At 44.5% G+C, this 14,971-nt stretch overlaps 1 protein-coding gene across 2 annotated transcripts in view; it reads left to right on the top strand.

The window, feature by feature from the left end:
• The window catches only part of pofut1 (protein O-fucosyltransferase 1), a 38,891-nt gene that overhangs the window by 22,050 nt on the left and 1,870 nt on the right, over positions 1–14,971 (top strand). The window contains exons 2-5 of one of the 2 annotated variants that reach the window (XM_079238829.1): positions 8,684–8,805; positions 11,683–11,865; positions 12,007–12,119; positions 12,198–12,390. In XM_079238829.1, the coding sequence (XP_079094955.1) occupies positions 8,684–8,805; positions 11,683–11,865; positions 12,007–12,119; positions 12,198–12,390 (611 nt within the window). Of the gene's footprint in view, positions 1–8,683; positions 8,806–11,682; positions 11,866–12,006; positions 12,120–12,197; positions 12,391–14,971 lie in introns of those variants that run through there. The other variant, XM_079238830.1, reaches the window with a different exon arrangement.

Here is a 14,971-nt window from a genome sequence, read left to right on the forward strand (position 1 = left end):
GAACCAACACGGCCATGTCTGTAGCCAGTTAGCTGCTAGCTACAGTTCACATCAATACAATCTAAACTCCTGGAACCAACATGGCCATGTCTGTAGCCAGTTAGCTGGTAGCCTCAGTTCACATCAAATCTAAACTCCTGGAACCAACATGGCCATGTCTGTAGCCAGTTACCTGCTAGCTTCAGTTCACATCAAATCTATACTCCTGGAACCAACATGGCCATGTCTGTAGCCAGTTAGCTGCTAGCTTCAGTTCACATCAATACAATCTAAACTCCTGGAACCCACATGGTCGTGTCTGTAGCCAGTTAGCTGCTAGCCTCAGTTCACATCAAATCTATAGTCCTGGAACCAACATGGCCATGTCTTTAGCCAGTAAGCTGCTAGACTCAGTTCACATCAGTACAATCTAAACTCCTGGAACCAACATGGCCATGTCTGTAGCCAGTTAGTTGCTGGCTTCAGTTCACATCAATACAATCTAAACTCCTGGAACCAAAAGGGCCATGTCTGTAGCCAGTTAGCTGCTAGCTTCAGTTCACATCAAATCTAAACTCCTGGAACCAACATAGCCGTTTCTGTAGCCAGTTAGCTGCTAGCCTCAGTTCACATCAAATATATACTCCTGGAACCCACATGGCCGTGTCTGTAGCCAGTTAACTGCTAGCTTCAGTTCACATCAATACAATCTAAACTCCTGGAACCCACATGGCCGTGTCTGTAGCCACTTAGCTGCTAGCCTCAGTTCACATCAAATCTATAGTCCTGGAACCAACATGGCCATTTCTGTTGCCAGTTAGCTGCTAGCTTCAGTTCACATCGAATCTATACTCCTGGAACCAACATGGCCATGTCTGTAGCCAGTTAGCCGCTAGCTTCAGTTCACATCAAATCTATACTCCTGGAACCAACATTGCCATGTCTGTAGCCAGTTAGCTGCTAGCCTCAGTTCACATCAAATCTAAACTCCTGGAACCCACATGGCCGTGTCTGTAGCCAGTTAGCTGCTAGCTTCAGTTCACATCAAATCTAAACTCCTGGAACCAACATAGCCGTTTCTGTAGCCAGTTAGCTGCTAGCTTCAGTTCACATCAATACAATCTGAACTACTGGAACCAACATGGCCATGTCTGTAGCCAGTTAGCTGTTAGCTTCAGTTCACATCAAGTCTATACTCCTGGAACCAACATGGCCATGTCTGTAGCCAGTTAGCTGCTAGCCTCAGTTCATATCAAATCTATACTCCTGGAACCCACATGGCCGTGTCTGTAGCCAGTTAGCTGCTAGCTTCAGTTCACATCAAATCTATACTCCTGGAACCAACATGGCCATGTCGGTAGCCAGTTAGCTACTAGCTTCAGTTCACATCAAATCTAAACTCCTGGAACTAACATTACCATGTCTGTAACCAGTTAGCTGCTAGCCTCAGTTCACATCAAATCTATACTCCTGGAACCAACATGGCCATGTCTGTAGCCAGTTAGCTGCTAGCCTCAGTTCACATCAAATCTAAACTCCTGGAACCCACATGGCCGTGTCTGTAGCCAGTTAGCTGCTAGCTTCAGTTCACATCAAATCTATACTCCTGGAACCAACATGGCCATGTCTGTAGCCACTTTGCTGCTAGCCTCAGTTCACATCAAATCTAAACTCCTGGAACCCACATGGCTGTGTCTGTAGCCAGTTAGCTGCTAGCTTCAGTTCACATCAAATCTATACTCCTGGAACCAACATGGCCATGTCGGTAGCCAGTTAGCTGCTAGCTTCAGTTCACATCGAATCTAAACTCCTGGAAATAACAGGGCCGTATCTGTAGCCACTTAGCTGCTAGCCTCAGTTCACATCAAATTTATACTCCTGGAACCAACATGGCCCTGTCGGTAGCCAGTTAGCTGCTAGCTTCAGTTCACATCGAATGTAAACTCCTGGAAACAACAGGGCCATGTCTGTAGCCACTTAGCTGCTAGCCTCAGTTCACATCAAATCTAAACTCCTGGAACCAACATGGCCATATCTGTAGCCAGTTAGCTGCTAGCTTCAGTTCACATCAAATCTAAACTCCTGGAACCAACATGGCCGTGTCTGTAGCCAGTTAGCTGCTAGCTTCAGTTCACATCAAATCTATACTCCTGGAACCAACATGGCCATGTCTGTAGCCAGTTAGCTGCTAGCCTCGGTTCACATCAAATCTAAACTCCTGGAACCCACATGGCCGTGTCTGTAGCCAGTTAGCTGATAGCTTCAGTTCACATGAATACAATCTAAACTCCTGGAACCAACATGGCCATGTCTTTAGCCAGTTAGCTGCTAGCCTCGGTTCACATCAAATCTAAACTCCTGGAACCCACATGGCCGTGTCTGTAGCCACTTAGCTGCTAGCTTCAGTTCACATCAAATCTATACTCCTGGAACCAACATGGCCATGTCGGTAGCCAGTTAGCTGCTAGCTTCAGTTCACATCAAATCTAAACTCCTGGAACTAACATTACCATGTCTGCAGCCAGGTAGCTGCTAGCTTCAGTTCACATCAAATCTATACTCCTGGAACCAACATGGCCGTGTCTGTAGCCAGTTAGCTGCTAGTCTCGGTTCACATCAAATCTAACCTCCTGGAACCCACATGGCTGTGTCTGTAGCCAGTTAGCTGATAGCTTCAGTTCACATGAATACAATCTAAACTCCTGGAACCAACATGGCCATGTCTGTAGCCAGTTAGCTGCTAGCTTCAGTTCACATCAAGTCTATACTCCGGGAACCAACATGGCCATGTTTGTAGCCAGTTAGCTGCTAGCTTCAGTTCACATCAAATCTATACTCCTGGAACCCACATGGCCGTGTCTGTAGCCAGTTAGCTGCTAGCTTCAGTTCACATCAAATCTATACTCCTGGAACCAACATTGCCATGTCTGTAGCCAGTTAGCTGCTAGCCTCAGTTCACATCAAATCTAAACTCCTGGAACCCACATGGCCGTGTCTGTAGCCAGTTAGCTGCTAGCTTCAGTTCACATCAAATCTATACTCCTGGAACCAACATGGCCATGTCTGTAGCCACTTAGCTGCTAGCCTCAGTTCACATCAAATCTAAACTCCTGGAACCCACATGGCCGTGTCTGTAGCCAGTTAGCTGCTAGCTTCAGTTCACATCAAATCTATACTCCTGGAACCAACATGGCCATGTCGGTAGCCAGTTAGCTGCTAGCTTCAGTTCACATCGAATCTAAACTCCTGGAAATAACAGGGCCGTATCTGTAGCCAGTTAGCTGCTAGCCTCAGTTCATATCAAATCTAAACTCCTGGAACCAACATGGCCATGTCTGTAGCCAGTTAGCTGCTAGCTTCAGTTCACATCAAATCTAAACTCCTGGAACTAACATGGCCGTGTCTGTAGCCAGTTAGCTGCTAGCCTCAGTTCACATCAAATCTAAAGTCCTGGAACCAACATGGCCATTTCTGTAGCCAGTTAGCTGATAGCTTCAGTTCACATGAATACAATCTAAACTCCTGGAACCAACATGGCCATTTCTCTAGCCATTTAGCTGCTAGCTTCAGTTCACATCAAATCTAAACTCCTGGAACCCACATGGCCATGTCTGTAGCCAGTTACCTTCTAGCTTCAGTTCACATCAATACAATCTAAACTCCTGGAACCAAACATGGCCATGTCTGTAGCCAGTTAGCTGCTAGCCTCAGTTCACATCAAATCTAAACTACTGGAAGCCACATGGCCGTGTCTGTAGCCAGTTAGCTGCTAGCTTCAGTTCACATCAAATCTGAACTCCTGTAACCAATAAGGCCTTTTCTGTAGCCAGTTAGCTGCTAGCTTCAGTTCACATCAAATCTATACTCCTGCAACCAACATGGCCATGTCCGTAGCCAGTTAGCTGCTAGCTTCAGTTCACATCAAATCTAAACTCCTGGAACCAACATAGCCGTGTCTGTAGCCACTTAGCTGCTAGCCTCAGTTCACATCAAATCTATACTCCTGGAACCTACATGGCCGTGTCTGTAGCCAGTTAGCTGCTAGCTTCAGTTCACATCAAATCTACACTCCTGGAACCAACATGGCCATGTCTGTAGCCAGTAAGCTGCTAGCCTCAGTTCACATCAAATCTAAACTCCTGGAACCCACATGGCCGTGTCTGTAACCAGTTAGCTGCTAGCTTCAGTTCACATCAAATCTATACTCCTGGAACCAACATGGCCATGTCTGTAGCCAGTTAGCTGCTAGCCTCAGTTCACATCAAATCTAAACTCCTGGAACCCACATGGCCGTGTCTGTAGCCAGTTAGCTGCTAGCTTCAGTTCACATCAAATCTATACTCCTGGAACCAACATGGCCATGTCTGTAGCCACTTAGCTGCTAGCCTCAGTTCACATCAAATCTAAACTCCTGGAACCCACATGGCCGTGTCTGTAGCCAGTTAGCTGCTAGCTTCAGTTCGCATCAAATCTACACTCCTGGAACCCACATGGCCATGTCTGTAGCCACTTAGCTGCTAGCCTCAGTTCACATCAAATCTAAACTCCTGGAACCCACATGGCCGTGTCTGTAACCAGTTAGCTGCTAGCCTCAGTTCACATCAAATCTAAACTCCTGGAACCCACATGGCAGTGTCTGTAACCAGTTAGCCGCTAGCTTCAGTTCACATCAAATCTATACTCCTGGAACCAACATGGCCATGTCTGTAGCCAGTTAGCTGCTAGCCTCAGTGCACATCAAATCTAAACTCCTGGAACCCACATGGCCGTGTCTGTAGCCAGTTAGCTGCTAGCTTCAGTTCACATCAAATCTATACTCCTGGAACCAACATGGCCATGTCTGTAGCCACTTAGCTGCTAGCCTCAGTTCACATCAAATCTAAACTCCTGGAACCCACATGGCCGTGTCTGTAGCCAGTTAGCTGCTAGCTTCAGTTCACATCAAATCTATACTCCTGGAACCAACATGGCCATGTCGGTAGCCAGTTAGCTGCTAGCTTCAGTTCACATCGAATCTGAACTCCTGTAACCACTAAGGCCGTTTCTGTAGCCAGTTAGCTTCTAGCTTCAGTTCACATCAAATCTATACTCCTGCAACCAACATGGCCATGTCTGTAGCCAGTTAGCTGCTAGCTTCAGTTCACATCAAATCTACACTCCTGGAACCGACATGGCCATGTCTGTAGCCACTTAGCTGCTAGCCTCAGTTCACATCAAATCTAAACTCCTGGAACCCACATGGCCGTGTCTGTAACCAGTTAGCTGCTAGCTTCAGTTCACATCAAATCTATACTCCTGGAACCAACATGGCCATGTCTGTAGCCAGTTAGCTGCTAGCTTCAGTTCACATCAATACAATCTAAACTCCTGGAACCAACATGGCCATGTCTGTAGCCAGTTAGCTGCTAGCTTCAGTTCACATCAAATCTAAACTCCTGGAACCAACATGGCCGTGTCTGTAGCCAGTTAGCTGCTGGCCTCAGTTTACATCAAATCTATACTCCTGGAACCCACATGGCCATGTCTGTAGCCAGTTAGCTGCTAGCTTCAGTTCACATCAATACAATCTAAACTCCTGGAACCCGCATGGTCGTGTCTGTAGCCAGTTAGCTGCTAGCTTCAGTTCACATCAATCCAATCTAAACTCCTGGTACCAACATGGCCGTGTCTTTAGCCAGTTAGCTGCTAGCCTCAGTTCACATCAAATCTATACTCCTGGAACCCACATGGCCATGTCTGTAGCCAGTTAGCTGCTAGCTTCAGTTCACATCAATACAATCTAAACTCCTGGAACCCGCATGGTCGTGTCTGTAGCCAGTTAGCTGCTAGCTTCAGTTCACATCAATCCAATCTAAACTCCTGGTACCAACATGGCCGTGTCTTTAGCCAGTTAGCTGCTAGCCTCAGTTCACATCAAATCTATACTCCTGGAACCAACATGGCCATGTCTGTAGCCAGTTAGCTGCTAGCTTCAGTTCACATCAATACAATCTAAACTGCTGGAACTCACATGGTCATGTCTGTAGCCAGTTAGCTGCTAGCTTCTGTTCACATCAATACAATCTAAACTCCTGGAACCAACATGGCCATGTCCGTAGCCACTTAGCTGCGAGCCTCAGTTCACATCAATGCAATCTAAACTCTTGGAACGCACATGGCCGTGTCTTTAGCCAGTTAACTGCTTGCTTTAGTTCACATCAAATCTATACTCCTGGAACCAACATGGCCATGTCTTTAGCCAGTTAGCTGCTAGCTTCAGTTCACATCAATACAATCTAAACTCCTGGAACCAACACGGCCATGTCTGTAGCCAGTTAGCTGCTAGCTTCAGTTCACATCAATACAATCTAAACTCCTGTAACCAACATGGCTGTGTCGATAGCCACTTAGCTGCTTGCCTCAGTTCACATCAAATCTATACTCCTGGAACCAACATGGCCATGTCTGTAGCCAGTTAGCTGCTAGCTTCAGTTCACATCAATACAATCTAAACTCCTGGAACCAACATGGCCATGTCTGTAGCCAGTTAGCTGCTAGCTTCAGTTCACATCAAATCTAAACTCCTGGAACCAACATGGCCGTGTCTGTAGCCAGTTAGCTGCTGGCCTCAGTTTACATCAAATCTATACTCCTGGAACCCACATGGCCATGTCTGTAGCCAGTTAGCTGCTAGCTTCAGTTCACATCAATACAATCTAAACTCCTGGAACCCGCATGGTCGTGTCTGTAGCCAGTTAGCTGCTAGCTTCAGTTCACATCAATCCAATCTAAACTCCTGGTACCAACATGGCCGTGTCTTTAGCCACTTAGCTGCTAGCCTCAGTTCACATCAAATCTATACTCCTGGAACCAACATGGCCATGTCTGTAGCCAGTTAGCTGCTAGCTTCAGTTCACATCAATACAATCTAAACTGCTGGAACTCACATGGTCATGTCTGTAGCCAGTTAGCTGCTAGCTTCTGTTCACATCAATACAATCTAAACTCCTGGAACCAACATGGCCATGTCCGTAGCCACTTAGCTGCGAGCCTCAGTTCACATCAATGCAATCTAAACTCTTGGAACGCACATGGCCGTGTCTTTAGCCAGTTAACTGCTTGCTTTAGTTCACATCAAATCTATACTCCTGGAACCAACATGGCCGTGTCTGTAGCCAGTTAGCTTCTAGCCTCAGTTCACATCAATACGATCTAAACTCCTGGATCCCACATGGTCGTGTCTGTAGCCAGTTAGCTGCTAGCTTCAGTTCACATCAATACAATCTAAGCTCCTGGAACCAACATGGCAGTGTCTTTAGCCACTTAGCTGCTAGCCTCAGTTCACATCAAATCTATACTCCTGGAACCAACATGGCCATGTCTGTAGCCAGTTAGCTGCTAGCTTCAGTTCACATCAATACAATCTAAACTCCTGGAACCCACATGGTCGTGTCTGTAGCCAGTTAGCTGCTAGCTTCAGTTCACATCAGTACAATCTAAACTCCCGGAACCAATATGGCTATGTCTGTAGCCAGTTAGCTGCTAGCCTCAGTTCACATTAAATCTAAACTCCAGGAACCAACATGGCCGTGTCTTTAGTCATTTAGCTGCTAGCCTCAGGTCACATCAAATCTATGCTCCTGGAACCAACATGGCCATGTCTTTAGCCACTTAGCTGCTTGCCTCAGTTCACATCAATACAATCTAAACTCCTGGAACCAACATGGCTGTGTCTTTAGCCAGTTAGCTGCTAGCTTCAGTTCACATCAATACAATCTAAACTCCCGGAACCAACATGGCCATGTCTGTAGCCAGTTAGCTGCTAGCTTCAGTTCACATCAATACAATCTAAACTCCTGGAACTAACATGGCCGTGTCTGTAGCCACTTAGCCGCTAGCCTCAGTTCACATCAAATCTATACTTCTGGAACCAACATGGTCGTGTCTGTAGCAAGTTAGCTGCTAGCTTCAGTTCACATCAGTTCAATCTAAACTCCTGGAACCAACATGGCCATGTCTGTAGCCAGTTAGCGTCTAGCCTCAGTTCACATTAAATCTAAACTCCTGGAACCAACATGGCCGTGTCTGTAGCCACTTAGCTGCTAGCCTCAGTTCACATCAAATCTATACTCCTGGAACCAACATGGCCATGTCTTTAGCCAGTTAGCTGCTAGCTTCAGTTCACATCAATACAATCTAAACTCCTGGAACCAACACGGCCATGTCTGTAGCCAGTTAGCTGCTAGTTTCAGTTCACATCAAATCTGAATTTCTGGAACCAACATGGCCGTGTCTGTAGGCAGTTAGCTGCTAGCTTTAAGTTGTTCAAAGTAAAGGAGCATAAATGTCTGAAAAGTAGAAAACCGCCCTTTTGGAACTGATTAAAATAAACTCATCGTGTTCTTCCGTCGTCGCCATAGACCATATCTACGGTAGAAACCGCAGATACTGTCTATGGTAGAAACCTTAGACCGAACCTACGGTTTCTAACATAGACCGTATCTGTGGTAGAAACCATAGATACGGTCTATCATAGATATGATCTATGGTTTCTAACATAGACCGTATCTACGGTTTCTACCGTAGATACGGTCTACGGTAAAAACTGTAGATACTGTCTATGGTAGAAACCATATATACGGCCTATGGTAGAAACTGGGAGAAAGCTCCGATGTCGCTGATAATGACCTTCTGACACTTTAAAGTGTTCCGTCTCATCCTTCAGGTCGGTTTGGGAACCAGGCAGACCACTTCTTGGGATCCCTGGCCTTTGCCAAGATGCTGAACCGGACCCTGGCGGTGCCCCCTTGGATCGTGTACCGCCACCACACACCCCCTTACACCAATGTAAGTACAGCTGCAACTTCACACCAGCTGGTAAAGACAAGTCGATCAATCTATATGTACATGTACCCGGTTTTATTCATTTGTTCCCGGAGGAAATGTGTGACGCAGTTTCATGCTGATAGATGTACAAACTAACAAACTTGATGTTAAAGTTTTAATAAGCTCAGTATTTTGCGTGGACAGCTTTATTCTCCAACCTGAACCTGAAATAAGACAGTCTGGTTCATGCAGAAACACTTCTCCAGGATCCTGGAAGGACTGCCACCTTTTATTTTCTAGAAAATTTAAAACATCTACTTGACATGGGCAGCTTTGTGGGCGCTGTGTTCCTTGACTTGAAACGTGCTTTTGACACCATCAATCACAATGTGCTCCTTGCTAAACTAACACAATTTAATTTTTCTAACAGTGCTCTCTGCTGGATTAAATCATATCTGTCGGACCGGCAACAAGCTGTACAAATAGAACATAACCCATCTACTTTTCTACCTTGTTCTGCTGGAGTCCCACAAGGCTCAATACTAGGACCAATCTTATTCAGTTTATATGTCAATAACTTACCCAATGTATGTAAAACTGTGAAAATCCAATTATATGCGGATGACACAGTATTATATGTTCATGCAAAAACCAAAAGTGAAGCCGCTGCAATACTCTCTGGTGCTATGGTACCAGTATCTCACTGGCTCCATGACGCTTGTCTACATCTTAATACAAAAAAAACAGTTTGTATGTTTTTTTCCCGGCAGCCAGCAGAGGCCGAACAACCATTTGTGTTAGTCAATGGAGAGAGACTGGATGTGGTGGAACAATTTAAATATCTTGGAGTAGTTTTTGATTCTAATCTAAATTTTAAGCAACATGTGAAAAAAGTATTGCATGTGATTAAATTTAATCTGTCAAACTTCAAGCATATAAGACCCTTTCTGACCACAGAATCAGCTAAGGCTTATATGCACGCCATGATATTTAGTCATATCACCTACTGTTATACCACTTGGTCTCACACTTCAGAGGCCATTTTGAAGCCACTAAAGTCCCTCTTTAAGAGAACACTGAAAACTCTGGGCAAAAAGCCATTACACTACCATTATTGTAACATTCTAAGTAAGTATAATATTATGGATTTCGAAAGTTATCAAATTTTTATGGATGCTTGCCTTATTTTTAAAGTTGTAAATGGACTTGCTCCCCCTCCCTTAATGGATTTTATAGGTAAAAAACCTAGTGATCGGCCAAATACCAGAGCATCGACCAGAGGAGACTGTAACGTACAGCGGCGTAGGACAAAATTTGGTCAAATGGTGGGGTCAATCAGAGGCTCACAAACCTGGAACACACTGCCAGCCCATGTCAGGAACTGTGGCACGTATTCAGCCTTTAAAACAGCTCTGAAACACTGGCTGAAAACCAACCAAGCATGCTCACACTAGGCTTTTTTTTTTTTCTTGGGGCCTCTTAAACTCTGTGAGATTTGTCTATTGTTGTCTATTGTTATGATGTAATGTCTGTATTGTTTTTTTTTTTTTTCTTGTGTTGGGACTACGTGTTATCTGTCCTTTCCTGCCTTAGGACTACGGATGTAAATTAGCTTTGTGCTAACTCCGGCATATTTACATTGAAGCTTTTGCCGATGTGTTGATGAATATGCATTGTCCTAATTTAAATAAATAAATAAACAAACAAACTTTCCAGGCACAGTTCTCCAGCATCCTAGAAGGACTTTCCAGGCACAGTTCTCCAGTCGTGTTTCCATGGAGACTGGAAATGGATAAGCCAGAGCGGTTTAGTAAGAGAGTTACGACACTGAACTTGCGGAAGTCATGTGTCATGTGGAATGTCTTATATATGTATGTATGTTTATGAGGAGTGGGAAATCCAATCTAAAAATCCAATATCAAGATTTTTTGCTTCACAATTTTAAAATCAATATTTTTATTTAAAAAAATTTTCAAATAAATAAAAATAATTCAATATGAAATTTTTGACATTTTATTTTTTTATAATTATAAATTTTATATATATATTTTTATTAATCTTTTTACTGGTCGTCTTGGGCATGAAAGCAGCAGAATGATGGTCTGGATACTCTGTGTTTTTTTTTCTCATTGAAATTAAGGAAAAAATATGAGCAAAAGAAGTGTTTTGTACTTTTTTTTTATCTGCCAAAATCAGCAATATCGAAGAATTGTGAGAATCACAATTTAAATCAAATCAGCACTCAAACAATTGGAATCAAATCATGACAAATGCATATTGTCACAGCCCTAATGTATATATACAGTGTGTATGTATATATATTTATATATATATATGCATATATATATATATGCATATATATATAAATACATATATATATATATATATATATATATATATATATATATATATATATATATATATATATATATATATAAATACATATATATATATGTATGTATATATATATATATGTATGTATATATATATAAATATATATATATATATATATGTATGTATATATATATAAATATATATATATATATATATATATATATATATATACGTATGTATGTATGTATGTATGTATGTATGTATATAATGTAAAAGGAAAAGAGTTTAGTGGGAGTTTTGTGGTTTGAAAGTTACATGTTTCTGTAGACGGAGCTCTGCAACAAGCTGCAGGTAAACTACCTGTAGATGGTTTAGTTTGTTTCCTGTCTGTTCTGAGTCTGAAGCAACAAGCAAACAGGAAGTTCTTCGTTACACCGTCTGGACTGAACTTTTCTGTTAGTTTCATGTACAGACGTGTTCTGACGTCAGAACGGTTTTTAATGATCCGAGTCCCTGATCCAGATATGTTCACATCACGCTGTTTTATTCCCCGTCTCCTGTAAGGTTCATGTTCCTTACAGAGAGTTCTTCCAGCTGGAGGCCTTGTCAGCGTATCACCGAGTGGTCAGTTTGGAGGATTTCATGGAGAAGCTGGCCCCTAAACACTGGCCCCTGGGCCAGAGGAGCGCTTACTGCTTCGAGGCTGCAGCGCAGCGGAGTCCAGACAAAAAGTCCTGTCCTATGAAGGTGAGGAATGTTAGAGAAACCCAGTTTTCCTGTGTTTTTATCAGCTTGTGAGTTACAGGAGGGGAAACGCTGCCCTCTGGTGGTACAGAAGCAGAGCAGGAGTTGCTCTGCTGCGGTTTGAGGGTTCTGCTTTGTCTGCAGGACGGGAACCCGTTTGGGCCATTCTGGGACTATGTTGGTGTGGAGTTTGACAAGTCGGTTTTGTTCAGTGGAATTTCCTTCAGTGCCTACCACCAGCCCCAGTGGATGAATAAGTGAGTGTAGATCCAACAGATTGACTGGTGTCCTAAAACAACGCAGTGAACTGCTGAGTTCTTGTGCTGTTTTCACAGGTTCCCTCCCTCTGAGCACCCGGTGCTGGCGATGCCTGGAGCTCCGGCTCAGTTCCCAGTGATGGAGGAGCACGTGGACTTGCAGCGCTATGTGGTGTGGTCAGACAAGATGGTGAAGGAGGGGGAGGAGCACATTGCCTTACTGCTGACCAGACCATATGTTGGCATTCACCTCCGGATTGGCGTCGACTGGGTGAGTTGACACAAACCTGCACGCACCGGTGCCATGAGTTATTCCTGTTCAGTATTTGAGAATGTTTCAACAACCAAGAAATAAATTTGCTGATTTTTCAGTGAAATAAAGTGGATTTCATAATCAGTACTTTAAGGGAAGTTTCCTGTAAGATAAATGGGAAAAGAGTAAAAAGGTTAGGTGTAGTAGTTGGGGGGTCCCAAGTCAGTCCTTGAGGGCCGATGTCCTACAGGTATTCCATGTATCCCTGCTCCAACACACCTGGCTCACATTAATCGATTTAAGAGTGAATGAAGTTCTGCACAGCAACTGGTTCATGTTAGTCAGGTGTGTTGGAAGAGGAATATATGGAAGGCCTGCAGGATTCTGGCCCTGGAGGACCGGAGCAGGACACCCCTGGTCTAGGTCAACCTGTTACTGCCATCAGGTGGTTGTTCTGTGCCACTGCATGGTTGCTGAAACTGGTCTGTTTTGAGGAGTGTATAAAGTAATAAAGCTGCTGTTCCACCTGACTCCTTAGTTTACCCACCATAGCGTGTCACAACTGATGACACGGATGAGGAAACAAAAAGTTTCCACCAGCAGGTCGGAAGCTGCGCTGTGCAGAGCACAGCGGACATTTGTAGTGCTAAGCGGCTAACAATGGTGCTAAAGAAAATAAGGGGCTGTCAAAGCTAGCAACACAAGAGCAACACGGCATTCCAGATGGGCAACATAGCCAAGTAAGAGGAGGGTAAGGAAGATTTCGAGTGCTTACCTAGAAAGACTGAAACAATGTGAAAATGAAAAGAAAGTCAGTGTGTTCCTCAGCCACTGGAGACGGGGCACAAACTGTTGGAAAATATAATCACTCCAGCCGAGTGCAAAGACAAACGAGGACCAGACCGAAGCTGGAAGGCATCGCTACAGACTTTCCAGACAAATGAGGACCAGACTGAAGCTGGAAGGCATCGCTACAGACCTTCCAGACAAATGAGGACCAGACTGAAGCTGGAAGGCATCGCTACAGACTTTCCAGACAAATGAGGACCAGACTGAAGCTGGAAGGCATCGCTACAGACTTTCCAGACAAATGAGGACCAGACTGAAGCTGGAAGGCATCGCTACAGACTTTCCAGACAAATGAGGACCAGACTGAAGCTGGAAGGCATCGCTACAGACTTTCCAGACAAATGAGGACCAGACTGAAGCTGGAAGGCATCGCTACAGACTTTCCAGACAAATGAGGACCAGACTGAAGCTGGAAGGCATCGCTACAGACTTTCCAGACAAATGAGGACCAGACTGAAGCTGGAAGGCATCGCTACAGACTTTCCAGACAAATGAGGACCAGACTGAAGCTGGAAGGCATCGCTACAGACCTTCCAGACAAATGAGGACCAGACTGAAGCTGGAAGGCATCGCTACAGACTTTCCAGACAAATGAGGACCAGACTGAAGCTGGAAGGCATCGCTACAGACTTTCCAGACAAATGAGGACCAGACTGAAGCTGGAAGGCATTGCTACAGACTTTCCAGACAAATGAGGACCAGACTGAAGCTGGAAGGCATCGCTACAGACTTTCCAGACAAATGAGGACCAGACTGAAGCTGGAAGGCATCGCTACAGACTTTCCAGACAAATGAGGACCAGACTGAAGTTGGAAGGCATCGCTACAGACTTTCCAGACAAATGAGGACCAGACTGAAGCTGGAAGGCATCGCTACAGACTTTCCAGACAAATGAGGACCAGACTGAAGTTGGAAGGCATCGCTACAGACCTTCCAGACAAATGAGGACCAGACTGAAGTTGGAAGGCATCGCTACAGACCTTCCAGACAAATGAGGACCAGACTGAAGTTGGAAGGCATCGCTACAGACCAAAACCACATGTGAAAAGGTTCCGTTGCCAAAAGAGCAATCAACACAAGGATGAGTCCCTGGTCGACCACATAATCACACTTAGGCATTGGAAGTTTGTCCCACATCTGGAAGAAGCCTGCCTGATAGGTTTGTTTAAGAGTAGAGGCCATACAGCAGAAATCACCTTTAAAAGTGCACGTTATATTGGCCTCACAACACTGGAGAATCCTGGGAAAACCAAAGAAATGAGATCTGAAGTGCAGTGAGTGCTCAGAGGAAAAAGGAAGAGGACTGAAGTAAACAAAACAAGTGATCAGACAAAGAGCTCGATTCAGTCAAAGTTTTGGAACAAGCATCAATGAGAATGGCAGCCCTGCTACCACTGTGGCCCCCAGTGTTGGCAAGTTAAAGGGAAAATGTCCCCATCGCTCAGGGCTTAATGTGTAGAATAAAAAGATGCAGAAGAAGAAGGAGCCTTGTGATGATCAACAACTACATATACCAGCGCAGGAGGGGTGTCCTTGCTCTGAGTCTGTACATGGAGCAACTTCAGCAGATACTGCCCAGCACAATTCCACTATCTACGGTTCCTGGAGAACCATCCCAGTGTTGGTGAACATCCATGATGAGCCGCAGGCTGGAAAGCCTCCCCTGGTTCTTGTCAAGTGAGACAAACCCACGCTGAGGGGCAGAAACTGGTAGCAGAAAGTAAAACTGAAGTAAAACTGGTGTCTCCTC

This window comes from Telmatherina bonti, assembly GCF_933228915.1.
Source record: "Telmatherina bonti genome assembly, chromosome: 4".
Lineage (NCBI taxonomy): Eukaryota > Metazoa > Chordata > Actinopteri > Atheriniformes > Telmatherinidae > Telmatherina > Telmatherina bonti.